Here is a 27,958-nt window from a genome sequence, read left to right as displayed (position 1 = left end):
GATCTAATGCTATTCTTAATTTATTTTGTTAGCCAGAGGCAAACAAAATGAATAAAAGAGGATCTATCTGTTTGTTGAGGTGGGTATTAAAGATGCAATGGTACAATTAGAATAGCGGGGAATTCTCCCAATTCTCCTGGCCAGCATTTATGGCTCAACTAAAATCACCAACACAGATTCACTGGATTAGCTAATTGCAGTTTGCGGGATTTTGTTTGCACAAATTAACTGCGGTGTTTGCGTGCAAAACAACAGTATATATGTTTGAATGGAAATCATCGGCTGTAAACCACTTTGGGATGTCCTGAGCACATGAAAGACGTAAATGTGAACAGAAACAATTAATTATCAATATTAACTTTTAGCTTTTGCCTGTTAAATAAGTCTCTGTAAGAAGAATGGTCTAAATTAAAAAGCATTTCAGTCAGAGAGGTTTAGCCGAGAACAAGTTTACTGCACAGACACAGAACAAGCAAGAACAGTCTTTGCTGATCAGAGATTCAGCAGAGGCAACACACTGTATTTGTTCTGGTAAGTTCTTTTTATGGTTCGGTCTCCAATCAAAAAGGATGGCAAATATTTTGTTCAAAGGCTAAAGACTTTAATACGAGTTCCAATACAAGATAAGCAATAAATATGTTAAAGCTGCAGTGTTGCAATTATAACATACCAGGTAAGACGTTAAACAACACAATATAGTAAAGTTTTGATGTGGCAATTCAACCTCGAGAAAGAACAAGGATTTTGTTTGATCAGACATGAATGACCCTGCGATATCGAGCTGTTCAGTGGCTCCGAGAAAATTCAAATTATTACCCTTTAAGTCTCTCTCTCTCTCGCTCTCTCTCTCTCTATATATATAGATAGATAGATAGATGGATGTGTTACAACTACCCATTCGTTCGTACAGGACCTTCAGCCACGCCCCACTTCCTCCCTTTTTATGCAGGCATATCAATCAATCTGTTGAATCCGACACATTCCACAACAATACAAAAACAGCAACCAAAGGTTTCTCATGCCATGTCACACTATAAACATTTCATAATAATGGAGGCATGGAGTCACATAAACAATCTTTAGCTGAAGGTTGGCATTTTCGCAGACACAGTTTTGTTGATGATTTTAAGAATCTTTATCCGAAAGCCTAAGGGTTGTTATTCTTAGGCTCGCCTGTCCACCATAACCATAGCTCACGTCTCGGTGGCACAATTTTCAAGTAGCTTCTCATACATTAAGGATATTACACAAAGCATTACAGGTATAGGTTTAAGAGTGACCGTGGTGGAATCGGATGTCCAAACTGTAGAACGGCCTTCTCGGTTTTCTCCCTTAAACCGATCTCCAACTGAATTTCCGTAGCGTTATCAATGTTCACTGGAATCAGGACCGAGTTTGCAATGACAGTCAACATAGACTAATCTCGATGCACAGTAACGACGTCTTCCCATAGATCCGTGTCTTTCTCCTCCAGGTTTCCATATTTGAACACTGACAGCACAATTATTTAATCCTGGGTGAATCCACAGGCCGAGATATTGTTCTGGGTAACATCACCCCGACACATCCACGTGGCCTTGATCAGAGTACAGCAATATAAATGGCTAACTCTCTCTTTCCCTCCCTTCCGTGCCATGCTTATCAAGTATGTTGCTCAGATTACTTGACTACTTAACAGAGATGATCAAGCTTTACATTTGCAAGCATCGTTCAACATTGCATTGTTTAGCCTGGGTGGTTTTAACTTGGCTATTTTGTGATTCTTGGCTGCTATATTACAATCCAGAGCTATCTTATGTTTGCAAGCGTGTGAAGCTGCTGCATTAAGATGCCCAACCGAAACGTGAATGGATTCTATAGTTTATAAGTTGAAAACACCTCATCTAAATGTAAGTTAATGCCCAAGGAAACAGTTCCTGGCACCATATTCTTTAATCGAAGCAGACAATTCCAAGTTCAGGGTTTTCTCTAAAAGTCTCTTAAATAATCGTTTGAGCCAACACATTGTACCAATTATAACTATGAGGACAATTATTTGGGCTATGACAAAATGCATTGCTATTATTTTAGCCCATGGGTGCTGACCTATGTTGTAAACCATGTCCCACCACGCATGATTCCCAGGGGAAGCTGTCTCCCTTTTTGTAGCATTACGTTGTTTAATAAGTATTGCTGTCTTTCAATATTAGGGTTTCAAACTGCAGAAGTAATAAAATAAAATGGTTCCCTTTTGTACTTCTCAGTCGTAATCTCGTGGGTACTCCGCATGCCCTTATCTAAGATCCTCATCTTTCGAGCATTACAAACCTTTCTCGAGCGATTTGCTCTTTTTGTCTATTTTTCATTTGGTCAATATTAAATATCATGATACAGACAAAGAAAATCGTAATACATTACACAGAACGTTAGAGAATTCCATTTTATCGTGGTTTTAAATGAATCTCCAGCTCTCCTTTTACCGTCAGCAACCCTGTGCATAATTCTTGTTAAATATAATTTGTCTCTTGCCCTCAGTTGTCCCAATTTCATTGTTAACTTAAAGGAAACCAATCCTGAATTACAGAAATCCAAATTTAATGTCCTTCTTTTTAATTAGTCTGTTTCTCTATGGAGCATCGATTTGTATCGAGTTACATAAAACTAAAGCACAGAAACAGATCATTCTACCCAACAGGACTATGCCAGCGTTTAGTCTGCATGTGAGCCTCCTCCCTCCCTAATTCATCGAACTGTATCAGCATACCCTTCTATTCATTTCTCCCTCGAGTGCCTATCCAGATTCCATTGCCATCCAGGAGCTTAGTGTGGATGATTGTATTGACATCATGGCCTTGACAGAAACCTAGATGGCAGATGATGATACCTTCTTCCTTAATGCAGCATCCCCGCCTGGCTTTAACTTCTCCCACTTGCCCCGGCCGGCCCGCCATGATGGCGGTGCGGCCCTTATCACCAATCACACCTTGGTCTGTCCCTCTACTCCTCGGCAACTTCTCTTCCTTTTAGCATCTCACCTGGTTTCACCCCTCCCAACCCTCCTTTACAATTCTCCTTCACTACCGCCCGCCCAATTACCACGCCAAGTTTCTCACCGAGATTTCTTCACTGCTGCGTCTTGACTGAGCACTTTGATTATAAAATTGTTGCAGAATATAAGTCCAGGCTCCAGATAGAGAAACAAGGCGAGCGTTAAATTTACTGGAGTCATTTCTCACAGAAAATTGCTGTTTTTCTGGGAATGTTTCACCTCTATCCCAATGTTATTTCAATAGGAACAAATATTGGACCGTGTCCATAATAGGCGGTGGTGGAACCAAATATTGGCCAGGCCTAAAACAGATGGCGATGGAACTGAAGAGGGGGCTGGCCCATAACAGGCGGCGATGTAACCGAATATTGGACTGGGTCTATAACAGGTCGTAATGGAACTAAAATTTGGGGCCGTCTCTGTAAAATGTGGTGATGGGCCTGAATATTGGGCCATGGCTATAACAGGTGGCGATGGAACTGAATACTGCCCGAGATAAATTTCTACTACCTCAAATGATAAAACGATTTTCATCGCCTCAGGCCGCCCGAAAGCGCCTCACAGATAAGGAAAGACTTTTGAAGTGGTGTCACTGTTGTAATGTCAGGAAATGTGGAAGTCCATCTTCGCCCAGCAAGGACCTAAAAACAGAAATGTGATAAAAGACCACATAGGTTGAAATTGGTCATTGCCGGTGACATCAAACGGGCGGGATTCCATCTGTCGCCTGTTACATGCTCGGTCTGATATTCAGTCCATTGAATTCAAAAGAGCAGAATATCGTGCGTGTCCAAAAACCGTCAGAAAATGAAATTCCACCTGTTTTGCGACAACGCCCGTGTCCAATTTCGCCCCCAACAATCTGTTCTAATTCTGTTTGTTGAGGGATAAATCCTGCCGAGGACACCGGAAGGTTAGAGATTCCATTCAAGGGCGAATCGTGTAACTGTTGGGAACTCCTTATCAAACTCCGAGCTCGATTATTGTTCTTCTCATTGACCCTGACCCATTATAGACAGGCAATGTAAGAGCTGTAACATGAACTACCATCGCCCCTTCTCCCCTTGTGTTCTGGTCGGGAAATTCCAGCACTGGGCGGAAAACAACGTCATCAGGAGAACTACTAACGTCCAGCAGATGGAAGGCACCGTGATACAATCGAAACTGGCTATCCGAAATAAAACACATGGAAGATAATAAATGTAAAATAAATTTAAACCAACACAGCAATCAATATCTGTGGTGCCCATCAATCACAGAGTGTGTAAAGGTCGAGCGGACACAGTGCTGTCTGTATTCCATGTGTAACCGGTATACTGAATAGAACAGTAGAAGCAGTCAAACACATCTCCTCTGATGATCTTACAAATCCTGCAGCGTGAACGGTGGATTTAAGCAGTCCCAGGAGCAGCCTCTCCTCGACATCTTACAATCTGCAACCAATATACTGCAGGATCAATTGGGAAATAGTTTCCTCCGAGACACAGAAACTGGCGAGTGGACAAAATGTTGGTTAATTGCCTCAAATCGTCATCTGATGCCTTTATATCGAGCAAACGCTCTCAAACCCAGGTCTGAAGTGCTACCGGACGGAACTCCGATACACAGCCTTGCACTGGGGATGCCCATACAACACCAGTTAATAAAAAGGGCAGGGGGTATCACATGTTACTGTCTGTGCACCATCACACAGAGCGGATTATTCCATCTCAATATCAGAGAGTATTGATTGCAGGTCCTGGCCTGGAATGTCCCGATTATTAAGGTTATTGTGAATTGTTAATTCTTAAACTATTTTACCAGTTTTACCCGGTTGCTGATTCAAGTTATTTGCAGTCAGATTCCCCATGTTCACATTTAGCAACAACAAATAACAACATTATTTTCACGTTGCTGGGCAGCCTGCAGCTATTTCTCATTATTCGGTATGTAAGAAAAAGCAGGTAACACGACGGAACAACAATTAATATTCAAAAATGGTGAAACCGCGCAAGACTGGAATGAGACAGCGGCTCCGCTCCTTATTCCCTGGAGAAGGGATGAAGCGGCCGGTGCAGCTGACGTCAGTCCAAGCATCGTGTTCATCAAACCTCCGAGAAAAAGGAAATTCACCAGGAGTTCTAAACGATCGACTCTTTACCAACTGCTGGTGCCTTCCTGTCAATTACACGGTAAAATTGAATTACCGTCCTCACACAGTGATATTGAACTAGTTGATTAAATATTCTATTCCAATATTAAAGTTCACTTCATCCCTTTTCATAGTTAAAGGGAATGTTGTTATTTGGCAGACGTCACTCAGCCAACGAACTGTGGTAACCCCCGGTCAATGATGCGTTAAATGCTACAAAGAGGAACAAATACATTCGCCTACCTGTGAGTTTTCACAAGAACCACCTTTATGTAGCTGTTAGGGGAGAGATCCCCAGTCTAAGATAGAATTGGTGCTAAAACTGAATTCTATTGCTCGCATTTCTTTCATTTTTAACCAATCTTAAAATCAGTGTCCAGGGAGATTTCAGCAGCTTCTTCTGCTCTTCTCTGAATTTCCTTTGTGTCGCTGCATAAATAGACGTGTTTGGGCAGGAACTCAATAACTTCAGCATAGCTCCGGTTTCGGTGGCGATAAATGCTGGGTTAGCACGGTCGCCTCGGTATTGATTGATGTTTGTCAGTCTGTTAGTTAGAAAAATCACACCATCTGTCAGCCACAAAAGTATAAAAGTGCTCGATATAGTGAAGAGTAAAATGATGGATTTCCTTCGTTTCTCCATCTCTGGATCACACTGATTCTCACTGCTGTGACCCCGGAGTCCCCTGCGGGCACTACTGGCCTCTAAAATCCGTCTGATGGTCAAAGAATTAAACAAGGCAATTAAAGTGAAAGGAAGCCAAACGCGACAGATGCCGTGAAACCAGCCGTACGCTATAACGAGAGGAGAGGAGAGAATAGCTTCAGTTGACCGGCAGCCCCATTGCACTTTGTTAATTATTCGTTCAGGTGCAAATACAAACAAAACGGGGATGTCCTTTAAAAAGATAAGTACAGAGACCGTTGTTGTAACGGTGGCAGCAGTTCTCTCGGTGCAATAATTGGTTTTGAACTTCTGGCAGCAGAGAGCGACAAAACGGTCAAATGTGAACGCGACGGTGAACCATACAGACAAATCGAGGGTGACAGCTGTCATGTATAGAATGAACATACACACGGGAGTGTGGGAGAGGAATGAAAGTGGGAAGCGATAACTGAAAATATGATACACCATTATATTGATGATCATGACCAGTAGATCGGCTGTTGCCATCGCCACCATGTAGAGAGAGATACATTTGGAAAGGCCGCAGTTTCTTCGTGAGAGAATCACAATTGTCATCAAGTTCGCTGTAAGAAAGATGAGAGACATAATATTCCAGTGTCTGATTGAAAAACTGCATGCAGTATATGGAAATACCCGTTAAAAGCATTTTATTCCAATCGGTGTGATTATTAACACGGAGCAGTGTGACGAAAGGATTAATATTGGAGCCATTACCAGGGCAAGCTACCCACACATGTTAATGAACTGTTGCAGCGCTCACTCTGCACGGGGTGAAAAGACGGTCCGGAAATCCACTAAAATCCATGTGTTCGAGCTGCAAAGAACATTGAAATATCAGTAAAATTATCAGATTAAGTGGAACGTAGAAAGGGCGGTCCAACCGTTCACAAATTGGTCCCGGTCAATGCCGACTGTGTAATGTTGACATGCGGGAAACAGGTTACCTTCTCCAAAATGAGAAAGGAAGAGTGAAGCAGTTATCATGGATTAACAGGTTACAATGGCTCACCGGGAATACTGACGGCTGCGAGAATCGGGTAGTAAATCTCTTTTATCTGTAGAATAGTTAGTTGCCCCATTTTCTTTGAGAAAGGATGAATTCTGTCGGATCTGAACGACTCTGACTTGCTCACGGCTGAGGCGGGAGAAGGGATCCCTATATTTATACACACTTCAATCCTCCAGAGAGTCAATCAGGTTATATCATTATGAACATTAGTTACAGTCATTGAACAAATAGACTCAGGTAAGTTGTTTTCTTGTATGATACATCAGATTAAAAAACAAAGTTAAAATTGTATTGGACAGTTTCAAAAAAACACAAACAAATAAAACATTCTTCACAAATGGAAAGTCGAATATCCCAGTCCTGCTCATGATCCTATTGCCACAGGACTGGTGGAGGCAGCTACCTTTGAAATAATCGCCCTTACACTGCTCCTGATTCACTCTCAGTGCCCCAACTCATCCAGTAGAAGCGCTGAACTTGATCATGCCGCATTGGTGATGACCCCACTCTTGCAGCATTAGAAGTAAACGTGCTCCTCCGGCACTCCTGGCATCCTACACTTGCAATAAAGGAGACAGTACTCTTCCGATCCTAGCCGTAGCTACATTTACACCAGATGTGACCGTGCTCCCCCTGTACTAGTCTACCCCAACACTGAAACTAGATGTGAACGTGCTCCTTCACTACTCGTGGTACACTACACTTAAACGAGAGGTGACTTTGCTCTCCTATTACTATTGGAACAGTACACTTACACTAGATGTAACCTTGATCCTCTGATACTGGTTTTATCCCTACACTGAAAATACAGGTGACTGTGCTTCTTCGATTCTAGTAGCACCCAATACTTACACTGGAGGTGACCATGCTACCACGGTGCTAGTGATACCGTGCTCTTACACTTGATGTAAGTTGCTGCTATAGGACCAGTGCTTTCATACACTTCCGCGAGCGCTGACCGTGCTCTTCTGGTACACGTTTAAACCCTAAACTTGCACTAGAGGTGAGCGTGCTCCTCCTCTGGTACGAGTGGTCCCTCTACACTTACACTCGAGCTGACTGTGTTCCTCCGGCAGCAGAGCAACCCTAAACTTACACTGGAGGTGAAACTTCTCCTCCGGTACTACTGGTCCCTGTACATTGCACCATATCTGACCGTTATCCTCCGGTACTCGTGGTATCGCCACACTTACACGAGAGGTGATTTGCTCCGCTGGTACTCGTGCTATCACACAATTACACTGGGGGTGACTGTGCTCCTCCGCTACTCGTGGTACCCTAAATGTACACTGGAGCTGACCTTGTTCCTTCGGAACTGGTGATGTGCTACACATGCACTGGAGTTGACCGTGCTGCTCTGGTACGTGTCGTAACCCTACATTTACACTAGGGGTCACTGTTTTCCTTCTCTGCTCGGGGTGACCCTCCATTTACATTAATGGTGACCACGCTTCTTTGATAATGGTGGTATCCCTACGATCATATTAGATGTGACCGTGCACTTTTGGTACCGGTGGTACCATTACACTTACACGTGGGTCACCTTGCTCCTTCTCTACTCGTGGTAACCCTCCATTTACACTAGAGATGACCGGTATTAGTGGTACAATTGCACTTACACCAGGGTTGACCCTGGTCCTCTGGTACTTGTGGTACCCGTGCACTTACACGAAGGATGCTCCTGCCCTTCCAGTACGAGTGGTACATCTGCACCTAGACTAGATGTAACCGTGTTCCGACAGTATTAGTGATACCCCACACTTACATTAGAGGTTACCCTGCTCCTCCTGTAACAATGGTGCCCTACACTTGCACTAGGGGTATCAGTGCTGCTCCGGTACTACCGGTATCCGTACACTTATACTAGAGGTGACCATTCTCCTCCAGTAATAGTGATGCCCTACATTTACACAAGGGATGACCATTCTCCTCCAGTATTCGTGCTACCGTACACTTACACGAGTCGTGACCGTTCTCCTCCGGCACTGCTGGTACACCTACACTTGCACAAATGGTGATCTTGTTCCTCCGTTACTAGTGTTAGCCCGGCACGAAGAAAATAGGTTATTGTCCTCTTCCGGTACAACTGGTACCCTACAGTTATATTGGAGTTGACCGTGCTCCTTCTGTACGTGTAGAACCCTTACACATACACTTCAACTAGAGGTGCCTGCCCTCCTCCGGTACTTGTGGTACACCTACACTTACACTCGAGGTAACAGTTCTCCTCCGGTACTAGTGTCCCTGCACATTACACGAGAGGTGACCGTTCTGCTCTGGTACAAGTGGTACCCCTACACTTACAGCTCTCCCAATTTTGGCAAAGTCCCCAGATGTTAGTGAGGAGGAATTTTGCAGGATCCTCTGGGCTTGATTTGCCTTTGCCGTGTTCGGTGCTTAGTTGCAGCACTGCTGACCGAGCTGGCCGAGTCCTCAAGGACATAGCTGCCAGTCTTGGCCTGCGGGAGGTAAAAGCATCCATAAGAAATAGGAGCAGGAGTAGGCCATACAGACTCTCGAGCCTACTCTGCCATTCAATCAGATCGTGCCTGATCTTCGATCTCAACTCCACTTTCCTGCCCGCTCCCCATACCCCTTGATTCCCCGACATTCCAAAAATCTATCCATCTCAGCCTTGATCATATTCAATGATTCAACATCCTCAGCCCTCTGGGGTACATAATTCAATAATTCACAACACTCTCCGTGAAGAAATTCCTCCTCATCTCAGTCTTGAACTGTCGCAGATGCATCTGCCCATGAGATTATTGGTAGGAATGACCAGCGCACAGTCCCTTGTGGAGATGAAGCCTCGGCTTCACACTGAGGACACCGTCCATCGTGATATGTGGCACTACCTCCGTGATGAATGGGTTAGATTCAGAACAGATCTTCCAGCTCAAAACTGGGCATCCATCAGACGCTGTGGGCCATCAGCAGCACCAGAATTGTATTCCTGCACAATCTGTAACCTCATGGCCCAGCATATACCTCATTCCACCAGTACCATCAAGCCAGTGGATCAACCGTGGCAGAAGAGCATGCTAGGCGCAGCACCAGGGATACCTAAAAATGAGGTGCCAATTTGGTAAAGCTAAAACATAGGACTACATGCATCCTAAAGAGCAGAAGCAACATGCTTTGGACAGCTAAGAGTTTCCACAACCAACGGATCAGATCAAAGCTCTGCAGTCCTGCCACATCCAGTCGTGACTGGTGGAGGACAATTGAAGAACTAATGGGAGGAGGAGACTCCGTGAACATCCCCATCCTCAATGATGGCAGAGCCCAGCAAGTGAGTGCAAAAGTCAAGACTGAAGCGTTTGCAACCATCTTCAGACAGAAGTACCGAGTGGATGATCCATCTCGGCCTCCTCTCGAGATTCCAACCATCACAGAACTAGCCACGCCTCTCGCCAAGCTGATCCAGTGCAGTTACAACACTGGCATCTACCCGACAAAGTGGAAAATTGGCCAGGTATGTCCGGTCCACAAAAAGCAGGACAAATCCAAACGGCCAACTACCAGCCCATCCGTCTCCTCTCAAAGCGATGGAAGGTGTCGTCGACAATACAATCAAGCGGACACTTACTCACGAATAACCTGCTCACCGATGCTCAGTTTGTGTTCCCCCAGGAACACTGGGCTCCAGACCTCATTACAACCTTGGTCCAAACGTGGACAAACGAGCTAAGTTCTAGACGTGAGGTGAGAGTGACTGCCCTTAACATCAAGGCAGCATTTGACCGAGTGAGGCATCAAGGAGCCCGAGTAAAATTGAAGTCAATGGGAATCAGGAGGAAAAGTTTCCAGTGCCTGGAGTCATACATATTATAAAGGCAGATAGCAGTTGTTGGAGGCCAATCATCTCAGTCCCAGCACATCGCTGCAAGAATTCCTCAGGGCAGTGTCGGAGGCTCAACTATCTTCAGCTGCTTCATCAATGACCAGACCTCCATCATAAGGTCAGAAGTAGGGATGTTTGCTGATAATTGCACAGTGTTCAGTTCCATTCGCAACCCCTCAGATAATGAAGCAGTCTGTGCCCGCATAGAGCAAGACCTGGACATCCAGGCTTGGGTTGATATGTGGCAAGTAAAATTCGCGCCAGACAATTGGCAGGCAATGAACACCTCTAACAAGATAGAGTCTAACCACCTCCCCATGGTGTTCAATGACATTACCATCGCCGAAACCCCTACCATCAACATCCTGGGGGTCGTCATTGACCAGAAACGTAACTGGACCAGCCACATAAATACTATGGCTGCAAGAGCAGGTCAGGAGCTGGGTATTCTGCGACGGGTGACTCACCTCCTGACTCCCCAAAGCCTTTCTACCATCTACAAGGCACAAGTCAGGAGTGTGATGGAATACTGTCCACTTGCTTGGATGAATGCAGCTCCAACAACTGTCATGAAGCTCGACACCATCCAGGACAAAGCAGCCCGCTTGATTGGCACCCCATCCACAACCCTAAACATTCACTCGCTTTACCATCGGCGCACTGTGGCTGCAGTGTGTACCATGCACAGGATGCACTGCAACAACTCGCCAAGGCTTCTTCGACAGCATCTCCCAAACCCGCGACCTCTACCACTTAGAGGGACAAGGCAGCAGGCACATGGGAACAACACCACCTGCACGTTCCCCTCCAAGTCACACACCATCTCGACTTGGAAATATATCGCCGTTCCTTCATCGTCGCTGGGTCAAAATCCTGGAACTCCCTTCCTAACAGTACTGTGGGAGAACCTTCACCACACGGACTGCAGCGGTTCAAGAAGGCGGCTCAACACCACCTCCTCAAGGGCAATTAGGAATGGGCATTAAATCCCGGCCTTTCCAGCGCTGCCCACATCCCATGAACGAATAAATAAATTTAAAAAAAACATGTTCTTCCACATAGCCCTGCAATATTCGCCCTTCCAAATGTCTTTTGAAGCTTAGTATTGAATCCGCTTCCACTACGCAGTCAGGCAGCGCATTCCAGATCTTAACAAATCGCTTCATAATAAAATTTGCCCTCACGTATCCTCTGGCTCTTTTGCCAATGACCTTAAAATCTGTGTCATCTAATTACCGACCCTTCTGCCAGTGGAAACATTTCTCCTTATTTATTCCACAAAAAAAACATTCATCATCTTGAACGCATCTATTTAATCTTCCCTTAGCCTTCTCTGTTTGATGGTGAATAATCTCAGCTTCTCTAGTCTCTCTACTGAATCGAAGTCCATAATCCCTCATACCACTCAATGAAATCCCCCCTGGACCCTCTCCAGGGCTTTGACAAACTTCCTAAAGTGTAGTGCCCCGAACTGGATACAATAGTCCAGCTGAGGCCTAACATATGATTTATGAAGCTTTAGCATAACTTCCTTGGTTTTGCACTCTATGTCTCTATTTATAAAGCCAGCGATCCTGTATGCTTTTTTTAACAGCCTGATAAACTTGTTCTACCATCTTCAAAGATTTGTGTACATAAAACCCCAGGACTCTCTGTTCCAGCACCTCCTTTAAAATTGCAAATGTACGGAGACGCACAACACCCGGTAATAGACCAACAGCTTATTTGAAATCACAAGCTTTCGGAGCTTTGCTGACGAAGGAACAAAGCTCCGAAAGCCTTTGATTTCAAATAAAGCTGTTGGATTATAACCGGGTGTTGTGCGTCTCCTTACATTTGTCCACCCCAGTCCATCACCGGCATCTCCACATCATGGCCACCATTTAAATTGTACCTTTTAGTTCATATTATATATTGAAAGGGAAATAGTGTTTGACCAATTTATTCGAGTTCCTTGAGGAAGTAACATGCAACGTGGATAAAGTGTACTTGGATTTCCAGAAGGCTTTTCACAAGGTGCCATTTCATAGGCTACTGCGCAAAATAAGACCTCATGGTGTAGCGGTAACATATCGATAAAGGATTGATTAACTAACAGGACAACAGAGAGTAGGCATAAATGGGTCAATTTCAGGTTGGCAAGATGTAACGAATGGAGTGCCACCGGGATCAGTGCTGGGGCCTCAACTATTTACAATTTCTGTCAATGGCTTGGATGAAGGGACCGAATGCATGGTTGCTAAATTTGATGATACCAATGGTAGGTAGGAATGAAAGATGTGAAGAGGACATAAGAATTCTACCATGGGACATAGATAAGTTGAGTGAGTGGGCAAAAATCGGCAGATGGAATTTAATGTGGGAAAATGTGTACTTGCCCACTTTGGCAGGAGGAATAGAAAATCAGTATATTGTTTAAAAGGAGAGAAATTGCAGAACTCTGAGGTACAGATGGATCTGGGTGTCCTCGTCAATGAATCACAAAAAGTTAGTATGCAGGTACCGAAAGTGATTAGGAAGGCGATGCAATGTTGTCATTTATTGCTTGGGGAATGGAATATAAAAGTAGAGATGTTTTGCTATAGTTGTACAGGACATTGGTGAGACCACATCTGGAATACTGTGTGCAGTTTTGGCCTCCTTATTTAAGAAAGGACATAATTGCTTCAGAGTAGTTTCAGAGAAGGTTCACTCGACTGATTCCTGGGATGAGGGGGTTATCATATTATGAAAGGTTGGACAAGTTGGGCCTATTTACACTGGAGTTTAGATGAATGAGGGGTGATCTTTATTGGAACATGTAAGACCCTGAGGAGACTAGAAGGGGTAGATGCTGAGTGGATGTTTCACCTTGTGGGAGATTCCAGAAAGGGACACAGATTAAAAATAAGGGGTCTCCCATTTAAGACGGAGATGAGGAGATTTTTTTTTTCTCTCAGATTGTCGTGAGTCTGTGGAACTCCCTTCCCCAGAGAGCGGTGGAGGCAGGCTCATTGAATATTTTATGGCTGAGTGAGATAGATTCCCGATCAACAAGGGAGTCAAATGTTATAGTAGGTAGGCGGGAAAGTAGGTTGAGGTCACAATCAGTTCAGCCATGATCTTATCAAATGGCAGAGCCGGCTCGATGGGCCGAATGGCCTACTCCTGCTCTTAATTCGTATGTTCGTATTCGTATATTGCCTCTCCTCATTCTTCCTTCCAATATTTATCATTTCACACTTGTCTACGTTAAATTACATCTGCCATGTGTCTGTCCATTTCACCAGTCTGACTATGTCCTCCTGAACTCTGCTACTATTCTCCTCACTATTACTAGATTTCAGAGTTTTGTGTCATATGGAAACTTTGAAATTAATAATACGATAAATAGCAGTGGTCCTGATACTGACCAGTGGGGCACATCATTCTATATTTCCATCCAGTCTGAGAACCAACCGTTCACCAATACTCGCTGCTTTCTCGCCCTCAACCAATTCCGTATCCACGCTGTCACTGCCCATTTTGTGTCCAAGCCTCTAGGGCTGGATTTTAACCCAAACCTTCTGACTGAGAGCCGCGAGTGCTTTCACCGAGCTACCGCTGAGACTTCGATGCAAATTGTACATTTGAAAGCGGAATTGGATGTATACTTGAAAACAATATGTTTGCTGGGCTGTGGGGAAAGTGCAAGGGATTTGACTAATAGTATATCCCTTTCAAAGAGCCGCCGGATGAACGATGGGCCGAATGGTCTCTGTCCGTACTGTCTGATTCTATGATTCTATGTCGGTTGCTTTGCCCGCGATATTCCGGAGGTTAATGTCAATGAAGTGAAAGCTCAGGAAGCACATCCGCAATTTCCCGATAATCCGCCCGCTGTGTGTGTGAGAGTCCGCCAGTAATGCAGGTCTGGGAGATCCCACCGCTGGAATAGAAAAGCAGGAAGTCGTTTTGAAAGTGTTACTGAGTGCGGAATTAAAATGTATTTATTTATTTAAAAGACAATGAAAGGCACCGTAGGTCAATATAATTATGTAGGAAGCTATATTAGGGATTGAGAAAACACTTTTTAAGTATCCAAGAAATCTAAGAGGTAGATTATAAAGACTAACAAAGGCCGTTCAATAAATATTCGGAGTCGATCAAAAGTGGAGTGTTGAAGTAGTGCTTGTAGGAGCGGCAGCGATAAAGGGATTTTTTTGAATGTAGTTACAGTTTTCACCCACATAAAATGGGAATATAAAATCCAGGGACACAGACATCGCGAGATAAAGGAATGGGGAATGAAATGAGTGGCGGTTTCCGGACACTGCTGTAAATTTCCTCAATTTGAGAAAATTCCTGAGGATCAGACAGTGGCTGAAATAATCCCAGTGTTTAATATAAGGTCACGAGAGATCTAATGGGTGAGCACCTGGGAAAGAAGCAATGTAAATGGGAATTATCTTGGTTTGAGGGACGGTTTGTCATCTTCAACTAACCTGCTGGAGTTTCTGAAATACATCGCTGGCCTGTAGGTTGGAGGGAATACAGTTGGAATGATCCAGTAGGATTTTCACCAAACAGCGGACATGGTCCCAAATATCCAAACGCTGAGGAATGATGGGATGGGATCGGAAATCTGGCACTGCACAGACAGATAATTGAATAATGAAAGTGGATTATGGATAAACGGGAACTTCTCCGACTGCAAGGGACGGGTGACTATTGGACCTCCGGCGACATCCTTGGTACCAGTTTATTGTTGATGTTTTGTTTTATTGAATCAGAACGGGGATGATGGTATCTTAGAAAAAAGCGAAAAGATTATACGAACATAGGTAACACTATAGAACCATAGAAGTTCACTGGACGGGCGTAGATCTTGTGACTCATCCATCCAATCTGTACTGGGTACTTTGAAACACAAAACACCAGCTATTCGCACTGTCCTCATCTCTGTGCACAGATATTTATTTTATTCTGCTTCAAATATTCATCGAATTTTCCCTTAACTATTCCCTGAGGCAAAACATTCCATTCTCCAGCAACTCTTTGCATAAAGAACTTTCTGCTAACCGCTCTGCTCATTCCCTTGTGACCAATTTAGGTAGATCACCCTTTATTGGTTATTATCTAGAATGCGCTGCCTGAGGGGGTGGTGGAGGCTGATTCAATCGTGGCTTTCAAAAGGGAACTGGATAAGGCCTTAAAGGGAAAAAATGCAGGGTTACGAGGTTAGGGTGGGGGAGTGGGACTAGCTGGATTGCTCTTTCAGAGAGCTGGCACGAACTCGACGGATAGAATGGCCTCCTTCTCTGTTGTAACCATTCCATGATTCTATGATTGCCGCAGGCTTCCCAACTAGATGGAATAATCTCTCCTCTTTCAGTCTGCCAAAAGTGTTCATATTTTTAAGAACCTTTATTTAATATCCTGTTAGCTTTCACTGCTCCAATGCAAATAGTCCCAGTATCTTATCCCTCAACATAACTATAGTTCTGATCAATGGCACCAGCCAGGTATATCAACGCTGTCCGCTCTCTTTGGATTCAATGTCTATTCCAAAATGAGGTGACCGAAGCTGCACCTGGTTTTCTATCGCTGGCCTTCCCAGCGTTTTCTAAAGATTTATCCTCACTTGTTTATTCTTGAGACCTATGCCCATGTAAGTGAAAAACAAAAATTATGTTGATTTTATCATGGAACCATTCACCTGCAAACACACTTTTTCGGAATTAAGTATTTGAATTCCTTGGGCTCACTGTTCATCTACACTCTACATCTTCTTTCCATTGAGAGTCTGTTCCCATTCCTTGTCGTTCCTCGCAGAATGAGGCGAGATTACCGATGAACAATGTGATCAATATGTGATCACATAATAAGTCGATAATTATCAAAAAATGTTTCTGACCATCTGCAAATGTTTAGCCAAAGACAGAATAATTAACGATCAGTTTGATTTTACCTGAATTTCCAGCTGTGTTTTTTTTGCAACTTACTTGCATCAAATGTAACAGTTAATAACTTTATGAAAAATAATTCATTTTTGCATTCCTTTACCATTTTTTTGAGAGACTGAATGAGACAGAATATCAATGATATTACTGATCATACTTTTATCGATAGCACACAATAAGCGAAGACTTCAACTTTTTGGTGAGTTGGGGACACGAGTCAGCGTACAATCGAGATTTTAAGTAAGCATCTGGGACAAAAGAGGTGAAACGTCACATCGATGAGCCAAATACCGAATGTTTCCTCCATTCGAACACTTACCACGTGACAAGAGTCCCACACGAATTTGTCAATGAGGAATGGTGTCCGACAGTGAGACCCACGCCTGCAATATTCACACCAAACTTCCAGGAAAGTTAGCAACATCAGCGATCGCAAGGTTGTTTCAGCACCAAATGAAACTTTACTGAAACATTTAACTGGTGCGTCTGATCCCAGTCCCTGCAGTGTGAGGCGGTTTACCTCTGATGCCCATATGTCCCAGTCCCTGCAGTGTAAGGCGGTTTACCTCTGATGCCCATATGTCCCAGTCCCTGCAGTGTAAGGCGGTTTACCTCTGATGCCCATATGTCCCAGTCCCTGCAGTGTAAGGCGGTTTAACTCTGATGCCCGTATGTCCCAGTCCCTGCAGTGTAAGGCGGTTTACCTCTGTTGCTCATATGTCCCAGTCCCTCCAGTGTAAGGCGGTTTACCTCTGATGCCCATATGTCCCAGTCCCTCCAGGGTAAGGCGGTTTACGATCGGTTGCCCATATGTCCCAGTCCCTGCAGTGTAAGGCGGTTTACCTATGTTGCCCATTTGTCCCAATCCCTGCAGTGTAAGGTGGTTTACCTCTGTTGCTCATATGTCCCGCTCCACTGCTGAATCTCATCGTTGTTATATTTGATCCCTGAACTTGAAATGTGCTAAATTTCCAGGAATTTTTTAAGTTTCTCAGAAAAACAAGCATTAAAAACGAAAGCAAAGCAGACATCAAATCTTTGCTACAAAGTGGAAGAAATAGTAACATCCAAAAGGGAATCGGATTAATATTTAAAGGAGGAAAATACAGGGTTATTGGGAAAGAGCAGGGAAATGGGATGAATTGGATAGCACTTTCAAAGAGCCTCATCAGTCACGGTGGGCCGAATAGCCTCCACCTGCGTTGTACCTACTATGATAATATAATACTGTGAAGTGTTTACAAAAGAAATCTATCATTTTCCCATGACCAGAAAGCCGCTTGTTCTCCACCGAAAAATGAGTTGAAATGGAACTTTAGTTACAAGAGGAAGCTCTCGTTTGGCTTCATTCTTTTTATTCCCATTTTCCAACCAATCTCTGAATTCGTGTCCAGGGAGATTGCAACACATTCATCAGCTCTTCTCTGAATTTCCTTTGGGTCGCTGCATAAATACACGTGTTTTGACAGGAGCTCAAAAGCTTCAGAACTGCTCCAGTTTCTGTAGCGATATATCTCGGGTCTGTGCGGTCGCCTCGGTAATAAGCGGTGTTTGTCAATCTGGTCGTCACAAAATTCACGGCAGCTGTCAGCCACAACAGTACAAAAGTTCCCGATATACTGAAGAGTAAAATGATGGATTGTCTTCACTTCTCCATCTCTGGATCACTCTGATTCTCACTGCTGTGACTCCGGAGTCCCCTGCGGGCTTTATTGGCCACTAAAATCCGTCGGACGGTTAAATAATTGAAAAAGGCAATGAAAGTAAAAGGAAGCCAAACGACCCATGCGCTGTGAAACCAGACGTACGCTGCACCTGGAGGGGAGGAACAAAAGTCACACTTGACTGGCAGCCCCACTGCACTTTGTTAATTATTTGCTGAGGTTCATATGCAAACAAAAAGGGGATCCCCTCTAACAACACCAGAACAGAGACCGTTGTTCTAACCGCGGCCGCAGTTCTCTCCGTGCAATAACGTGTTTTAAACTTCTGGCAGCAGAGAGATACAAAACGGTCAAATATGAAGGAGACGGTGAACCAAACAGACAAATCGAGGGTGACAACAGTCATGTATAGAATGAACTTGCACACGGGAGTGTGGGAGAGGAATGTAAGTGGGAAGTGGTAACTTAAAATATAATACACGATTATATTGATGATCATGACCAGTAGATCCGCTGTTGCCATGGCCACCATGTAGCCAGAGATACACTTGGAAAGTCCGCAATTTCCTCGGAAGAGAATCACAATTGTCACCAAGTTGGCTGTAAGAAAGAAAGAGAAGATAAATAATTCTCCAGTGTTTGATTGAATTAACCATGCAGATATATTTTTAAAGCATTTTAACATTCAGAGTGATTATCAAGACGGAGTAATGTGAGAGCAGGATTAATATTTGAGTCACTACCTGGGAAACCTACCCACACAGTGTAATGAGCTGCTGCAGCGCTCACTATGCGCAAAGTGACAAGTGGTCCGGAAAACGACTGAAATACTTTGTTGGAACTTGAAATATCACTGTCACATCAGTAAAATTATCGGATTAAGGGGAACGCGGACCTGCTGTTCACCAGTTGGTTTCAGTAAATGCCGACAGTGTGATGCTGACATTCGGGAAAAAAGTTACCTTGTCCAACATGCGGTAAGAATAGTGAGACAGTTAACAGCGATTAACAACAATCAGTTTAAAATGGCTCACTTGGGACACCGACGGCTGCGAGAATCGGGTAGTAAATCTCTTTTATCATCAGAATAGTTACTTGCCCCATTTTCTGTGAGAATGGTTGAATTCTGCCTGAGATGAAAGACACTGACTACCGCACGGCTGAGGCGGAAGAAGGGATCCCTATATTTATACACGCATCAATCCTCCAGGGAGTCAATCAGGTTACATCATAATTAACATTAGTTACAGTCACTTAACAAATAGACTCAGGTAAGCTGTTTTTTTTTTCTGATACATCTCATTCGGAGAAAGAGTTGAAATGGTTATTGGACAGTTTAAAAGAATACACAATTTTAAAAATCTTTACAAATGGAAAGTGGAATCTCCCAGTACTGATGCTACTCCTTACCTAAAATGTTCAGTAAAGAAACAGGCCATTCGGTCCAATAGGTCCATGATTATGCATTACACGAGCGTCCACCCTCCATCCTTCATATCACACTATCAGAATATCCTTCTATTCCTTCCCGCCCCCAGGTCTTTATCCAGCTTAGTGTTAGTCACTTCAACTACTCATTGTGAATGAATTGCACATTCTCACTATTCTCTGAGTAAAGACGTTTCTCGTGAATACTCTCTTGGATTTATTAGTGACTATCTCATATTTATGACCCCGAGCTCTCCTCTCCCCCGCAAGTGGAAACATCTTCTCCACATCTAACCTATCAAATCCTTTCATAATCTTAAAGACCTCTATCAATTCACCCATGAGACTTCTCTTTTCGAGAGAAAAATCTCCAGCATGCTCCATCTTTCCTGCTCGGTATAAACTCTCATTTCTGTTATCATCCCAGTAAATATTTTTTGCACCCTCTCCTGTGCCTATATATAACTTCTAGAATATGGAGATCCGAACCGGTCACAATTCTCCAAGTTTGCTCCAACCAAGGTTCACTACAAATTTACAATGACTTCTCTATTTTTCAATTCTATCCCCCTAGAAATGAACCTCAGTGCTTGGTTTGCGATTGTTAATGCATTAAGCTGCATTGCAACTTTTAGTGATTTGTGCATCTGTACCCCCAGATCATTCTGCTCCTCGACCGCTTTTCGACTCTTATTATCCAAGCAGTGTGTACCCCATCGTTCTTCCTGCCAAAATGCAATTCATCACACTTATCTATTTTGATATTGATTTGCCAATTGCACGCCCATTCTACAAGTTTATTAATGTCTCCCTATATCTTGCCGCTGTCCTTTTCGATATTAACGATACCCCAATTTGGTGACTACCGCAAATTTTGAAATTCTACATGCGATTCCCGAGTCCCAATCGTTTATGTAAACGGTGAACAACAGTGGACCCAGCACCGATCCTTGTGGAATACTACTTCACACCTTTTGACAGTCTGAGTAACCACCTTTAACCAGGACTCTCTTTTGTTCTGTTGTGCACACAGCTTGCTATCCATTCTGCTACTTGTCCCCGAATTCTGCACGCACCGACCTTAGTAACGAGTCTACTATTCAGTACCATATCGAAGGCCTTTTGAAAATGCAAATACATTACATCTACTATATTAAAATTGTTTACCCGTTATGTTAGTTCTTCAAAGAACTCAATACGGTTGGTCAATCAAGACCTTCACTTTCGGAATCCGTGCTGACTATCCTTTATGATATTTTCGGTTGCGAGATATTTTTCCATTACATCTCCAAGGAAGGATTCCATTATCGTTCCTACTACCGACAATCAGCGAATTGCTCCACAGTTCCCTGCACTTATCCTATCTCCCCTTTTAAATATAGGAATCACATTAGCTGCTCCCCAGTCCTCTGGCACTATTCCCTTTACTAATTAATTTAGATATAGATGTAATGGAGCCTTTCATATCTCTTCCCTAACTTCTTTTGAAACGCACGGAGGCAATCGATCTGGATCAGAGGTTTAATCCTGTCTAAGTTTGGTTAGGTTACCAATTATCGCCCCTCTTTCTATCATAATAGCTTTATACCTTTTTTGATCATTTCTACTAATGTCATGCCCACCATGTTAGTATCCCTGATAAATACTGAGGCAAAGCAATTATTTATTACTTCTGCCATTTCGCTGTAATTACCTGTGAGTTTATCGTGTTGATCCAATGGTGGCCCTTTCCCTACTCTGATTTTCCTTTGTTATTTAAATGTCTGTCGAATACTTTACTATTCCTATACGATGTGTGGAGACAGCTACATTTGATGCAATTGCCCAGACCCGGCCTTTGACTCACTCCGAGTGCTCCAACTCTTCCAACTCTTCCAGTACAGGCGCTGAACGTAATCCTTCAGTATTGGTGACTGTCTCAGTCTTTCACCGTTGGATGTGACCATACTCCTCCGGTACTAATGGCAGCTTATATTTAGACGAGAGTTAACCGTGTTCCTTGTGTACTATTGGTACACGACACTTAGACCTGGTATAACCGTGTTCTTTCGGTACTTGTCGTACCCTATACTTAGACTAGCGATAACTGTGCTAGTGGTCCCTACACTTACACTAGATGTGACGCATGATCTTTCGGTACTAGTGGTCCCTACACTTACACTGGATGTGACCATAATCCTGCGGTTCTAATGGTCCCTACACTGGCACTAGATGTGACCATGATCCTGTGGTTCTAGTGGTCCCTACACTGACACTAGATGTGACCATGATCCTGCGGTTCTAGTGGTGCCTACACTGGTACTAGATGTGACCATGATTCTGCGGTTCCAGTGGCTCCCTGCACTTACACTAGATGTGACCATGATCCTGGGCTTCTCGTGAGGCCCTACACTTACACTAAGTGTGACCATGATCCTCCAGTTCTAGTGGAACTCTACACTTACTCGACAGTTGACTGTGCACCTCCAGTACTAGTGGAGCCCTACACTTGCACTAGAGTGGACCGTGACCCTCCAGTAGTAGTGGGTCCTACACTTACATTGGAGGTAACCATGCTACATTGGCACTGGATGCCACTGCACTTCCTCTAGATGTGAGTGTGCTCCTCTGGAACGGGTGGTACACTGCTCTTACAGTAGAGGTGACCGTGCACCTCCTGTACTAGTGGTACCCTCCACGTGTGCGAAACATTTTCTGTGCTCCTTTTGTACTAGTGATACCCTTACAATTACATTAGATTTCACCATGCGTTTTTTGACAGAGTAATTAAGAAGAACTGTTTCCAAATGTATTGATCCTGATTTTTTGAGGCAGAAGGAAAGATTATTGAGAAATGTTTCGATCTTATGATGCCGAACGGAGAGTGGGAATGTAGAATCTTGATTTTAAAATATCGCCCCAGAATGAACTTGATCCCTGGACTCTCAGATTAAAAGTCTGACGCTCTATCTATTGACCTATCCGGCTTCTAACAATAGTGAATCACACAGTGACCTTCACTGGCTGAAATGAAACATTATCACCCAACACTCCTCGATATATTTTGCATTTCCATCTGCAGTAATCCCGCCACTAAAGCGCATTTCTCTCGCATACTCAGGCTGACTGCCTCCCACAGGCTTCACTTCAAAAATACTCACCCTCCCACCAGCTACACGCTCGTTAACAGTGGCGTCAAACGCGACAAGTGATGTTCCCCAGGGATTTGTACTGGAGTCTCCACTTTTCTATCAAATCAATTGCTGACTCGGATGGAGCAATAGAGAGTTGTATATCCAAGTTTGAAGGTGAAACTAAGTTAGGAGGGACAGTATGTATTACAAATGGGAGCGGAAAGTTACAAAGGGACAAAGACAGGTGAAGTTAGTGCGCAAAACGATGGCAAATGGAGTTCATTATGAGCAAGTGAGAAGTTATCCACTTCGGAAGTAATTAAGATAAATCGGAACATTTTCTAAATGGTGAGAAGCTCGGAGCTGTGGAGGAGCAAAGAAATTTGGGAGTCCAAGTACACAATCATGAAAAGCTGGTAGATCGATATAAAAACCAATAAAATGGCGAACGGAATGTTCCACGTTATCTCAAGGCGTTCAGAATATGAAGGAGAATAACTTCCATGCAAATTTGCTAAATGCATTGATCAATTTTTGCGAGGCAGAAGGAAAGATCAGTGAGAAATGCTTCAAGTTTAGGCTGTTGTTGGATATTCCGAATTGAGAATTTCGAATGAAAAGCAGCGTTTGAAAAGGAAACTGGATCTTTGATCCAACTGAGTTTCCCCTGCTCTTGCTGAGTTGGATCACACAGTGACCTTCACTGGCTGGCATGGAACATTTCACCAGCCACATTTTCATTTGATTCTGCATTAATCCCTACCTGTACAGAGCATTTCTCTCCTACATCCAGACTGATTGCCTTCTACAGGCTTCACTTCACAAATACTCTCCCTCCCACCAAATACACGTGGAGTTTGATATTACAGCTAAGATGGCGAGAGACAATGGCCTCCTTCTGTGTTTTATGATTCTATGATTCTATGATCCGATTATTTCGATACTGAAGGGCCGAGTAATTTATAGGATTTCTTCCCCGGTTCTTTATTCCCTCACCAGAGGAAAGTATTTCTCCGTATCTGTCCTATCAAATATTTTTTACATTTTAAATACCTCGATCATATCACTCCTCAATCTTCTCTACTCACGGGAATACTAGGTTAGTTTATACAATCTGTCCTCATAATTTAACCCGCTAAGCCACAGTATCAGTCTGCGCGGCACCCCCTCCAAGGCCAGTATATCCTCCCCACGTTGCCACCAGTAATGTTAGAGTAGGGTCACAACCAGTAATGTTAGAGTCGGGTCACAACCAGTAATGTTAGAGTATGGTCACCACTGTTAATGTTAGAGTAGGGTCATTACCAGTACTGTTGGAGTGGCGTCACCACCAGTAAAGTTTCGATTCGTGGGGCACTGGCACCGCTACTGGGGAAGGAGAGAGCTGTTCCGTTTGGATTGACTACAACTGAACCATTATGGGTCTAGAATTCTAGCGAATCGAAGAACTAAGGCTGTAGATCGGGCTTTAAACTGAATAAGTCGTGTGGCGGGGTGGGGTGGGGGTGGGTTCCCGGCGGTGAGCAATCCAGAATGCTAAAGAGAAAAGACAATGAAGCAGTGCAGGAAAGTGATTGGGGTAAGAAAAAACAGATTGTGTCAGGGAGGTACAGAGAGTACAAACAAAAGAGAGCAAATAGGGTCCAGGTAAGAAAAAAAATGGTAATAAGACAAATTGGGACACAGTAAAAAAAAGGTTAAGATGTCTAAAAGTGTTGAAATGTCATATCTAAAGGCAATGTATCTGAATGCACGAAGAATTCGTAATAAGTTAGACGAATTAACAGCGCAAATAGATGTAAACTGATATGATATGACAGTAATTACAGAGACATAGCTGCAGCGTGACCAAGGTTGAGAGCTGAATATCCAAGGACATTCAATATTAGGAAGGACAGAAAAAAGTTAAAGAAGGCGGGGTGGCCTTGTTAGTAACGGTTGAAATCAGAGCAATAGTGAGGAAGGACGTTGGCTCAGAAAATCAAGATGTAGAATCAGTCTGGGTGGAGTTAAGAAGCACCAATGGGCAGAAAACACTGGTGGGAGTTATCTATAGGCCTCTCAACAGTAGTGGTAATGTATGGAATGGGATCAAACAGGAAATTAGAGATGTATGTAAAAAGGGTACTACAGTAATCATGGGTGAATTTAATCTGGATTTATACTGGCCAAACCAAATTAGCAATAATATTGTGGAGGTTGAATTCCTGGAGTGTGTACGAGACGGTTTTATAGACCAGTACGTTGATGAGCCAACCAGGGAACAGGCTATCCTCGATTGGGTATCGTGCCATAAGAAGGGGTTAATTAATAATCTTGATGTGCGGAGTCCTTTAGGGAAGAGCGACCATAACATGATAGAATTCTTCATTAAGGTGGAAAGTGAAGTCGTCCAATCCGAAAGTCGGGTCCTAAATCTAAACAAAGGAAACTGCGAAGGTATGAGGAGTGAGTTCGCTATGATAGATTGTGAAGCTTTATTAAAAGGCATGACGGTAGATAGGCAATGGCTAACTTTTAAGAAACGAATGCATGAATTACAACAATTATACATTCCTTTCTAGCGCAAAAAAAATGAAAGGAAATGCCGCGCAACAATGGCTAACAAAATAAATTAAGGTTAGTATGAGATCCAAAGAGGAGTCGCACAAAGTTGCCAGAAAAAAAAGTAGCAAGTCTGAGGATTGGGAACAGTTTAGAATTCAGCAAAAAAGGACCAAGAAATTGATTAAGAGGGGAAAATTGAGTATGAGAGTAAACTTGCAAGGAACATAAAAGTGGACTGCAAAAGCTTCTACAAGTATGTAAAGAGAAAAAAAGATTAGAGAAGACAAATTTAGGTACTTTACATTCAGAAACGGAAGAATTTGATATGGGCTACAGGGAAATGGCAGAGCAATTAAACAAATACCTTTCTTTTGTCTTCACGGAAGAGAGCACAAATAACTTCCCAGAAATGCTGGGGAACCAAAAAACGAGGGAGAAAGAGGAATTAAAGGAAATTGGTATGAGTAAAAAAATAGTGCTGAAGAAATTAATGGGACTGAAAGCCGATAAATCCCGAGGGCCTGATAATCTGCATCCCAGAGTACTAAAAGAGGTAGCCATGGAAATGGTGGATGCATTAGTTGTCATTTTCCAAAATTCTACAGATTATGGAACAGATCCTGAATATTGGAGGGTGGCAAATGTAATCCCAATATTTAATAAAGGAGGGAGAGAGAAAACAGGGAACAAAAGACCGGTTAGCCTAACATCAGTCATAGGGAAAATGCTACCATCTATTATAAAGGATGTGATAACAGGACATTTTGAAAATATCAACGGGATTAGAAAAAATCAACATGGATTTATGATAGGGAAATAATGTTTGACAAACCGACTGGAGATTTTTGAGGATGTAACTGGTAGAATAGATAAGGGAGAATCAGTGGATGTGGTCTGTTTAGATTTTTAGAAGGCCTTTGATGAAGTCCCACATAAGAGGTTAGTGTGCAAAAATTAAATCACATGGGATTGGTGTTAATATATTGGCATGGATTGAACATTGGTTAAAAGACAGGAGACAGAGAGTAGAAATAAATGGGTCTTTTTCGGGGTGGCAGGCAGTGACTAGTGGGGTACCGCAGAGATCCGTGCTTAGGCCGAAGCCTTTCACAATATATATCAATGATTTGGATGAGGGAACCAAATCTAAAATTTCCAAATTTCCTGACGACACAAAACTAGGTGGGATTGTGAGTTTTGAGGAAGATGCAAAGAGGTATCAAGGCGATTTAGACAAGTTGAGTGATCGGGCAAATACATGCATGCAGTACAATGTGGATAAATGTGAAGTTATCCAATTCGGAAAGAGAAACAGAAAGGCAGAGCATTATGTAAATGGTGATAGATTGGGGAATGTTGATGTACAAAGGGACATGCGTGTACTTGGACACCAGTCACTGAAAGCAAACATGGAGATGCAGCAAGCAGTTAGGAAGGGAAATAGTATGTTGGCCTTCATTGCAAGAGGATTTGAGTACAGGAGCAAGATATCTTACTGAAGTTATACACGGCCTTGATGAGACCACACGTGGAGTTTTGGTTTTCTTACCTAAGAAAGGATATATTTGCCATGGAGGGAGTGCAATGAAGGTTCACCAGACTGATACCTGGGATGGCAGGATTGTCATATGAGGAGCGATTGGGTCGACTCGGCCTGTATTCACTCGAGTTTCGAAGAATGAGACGGGATCTCACTGAAATATATAACACTCTGATAGGGCCGGACAGACTGGATGCAGGGAGGATGTTTACCCTGGCTGGGGGGTCCAGAACGAGGGGGTCACAGTCTCAGGATACGTGGTAGGACATTTATTCTGAGAGGAGAAATTTCTTCACTCAGAGGGTGGTGAACCTGTGGAATTCAGTACCACAGAAGGCTGTGGAGGCCAAGTCACGGAATATATTTAGCAAGGAGCTGGACAGATTTCTAGACACAAAGGACATCAAGGGGTTTGGGAATGGAACAGGAACATGGTGCTGAGATAGAGGGTCAGCCATGATCATATTAAATGGCAGCGCAGGCTCGAAGGCACGATTGGCCTAATTCTGCTCTATTTTTCGATGTTAGAGTAGCGTCAACACTAGTAATTTGAGTGTAGTGTCACCGCATGTAATGTTAGCGTAGGGTCATAACCAGTAATTTTATAGTATGGCCACCACCTGCAATATTAGAGTGGGGTCACCAACACTAATGTTTGATTAAGGACAACACCAGTAATGTTAGAGCAGGGTCACCATCATTAATGTTGAAGTTGGGTCAACACCAGTAATGTTGGAGTCGGATCACCACCAGTAATGTTGGAGTCGGGTCATCACATGGAATGTTAGCGTAGGGTCACTACCAGTGATGTTCGAGCAGGGTCACCAGCAGTAATTTTAAAATCGGGTCACCGCATGTAATGTTAGCGTCGAGTCACCACCAGTAATATTTGAATAGAGTCACAACCTGTAATGTTAGAGTGGGATCACCACCAGTAATGTTATAGTAGAGTCATAACCTGTAACGTTGGAGTACGGTCACCACCAGTAATGTTATATAAGGGTCACCACCAGGAACGTTCGAGTGGGGTCACCACCGGTAC

At 43.4% G+C, this 27,958-nt stretch overlaps 2 protein-coding genes and 1 pseudogene across 2 annotated transcripts in view; all 3 read right to left on the bottom strand.

Annotated features, from left to right (window-relative positions):
• LOC137313871 (probable G-protein coupled receptor 139) overlaps positions 1-4,877 on the bottom strand; it is a 28,271-nt gene extending 23,394 nt beyond the window's left edge. The window contains exon 1 of the mRNA XM_067979609.1: positions 4,829-4,877. Within this exon, the coding sequence (XP_067835710.1) occupies positions 4,829-4,877 (49 nt within the window). The remainder of the gene's footprint in view (positions 1-4,828) is intronic.
• A 598-nt stretch (positions 4,878-5,475) lies between these two features.
• LOC137313870 (probable G-protein coupled receptor 139) lies at positions 5,476-6,333 on the bottom strand. Its single transcript, XM_067979607.1, has one exon. The coding sequence runs from the start codon at positions 6,331-6,333 to the stop codon at positions 5,476-5,478; it is 858 nt and encodes a 285-aa protein (XP_067835708.1).
• A 250-nt stretch (positions 6,334-6,583) lies between these two features.
• Positions 6,584-19,392, bottom strand: LOC137313869 (probable G-protein coupled receptor 139; annotated as a pseudogene).
• Between the last annotated feature and the right edge of the window lie 8,566 nt (positions 19,393-27,958).

Source organism: Heptranchias perlo, unplaced genomic scaffold (assembly GCF_035084215.1).
Source record: "Heptranchias perlo isolate sHepPer1 unplaced genomic scaffold, sHepPer1.hap1 HAP1_SCAFFOLD_49, whole genome shotgun sequence".
Lineage (NCBI taxonomy): Eukaryota > Metazoa > Chordata > Chondrichthyes > Hexanchiformes > Hexanchidae > Heptranchias > Heptranchias perlo.
This window is presented reverse-complemented; position numbering and strand designations above follow the sequence as displayed.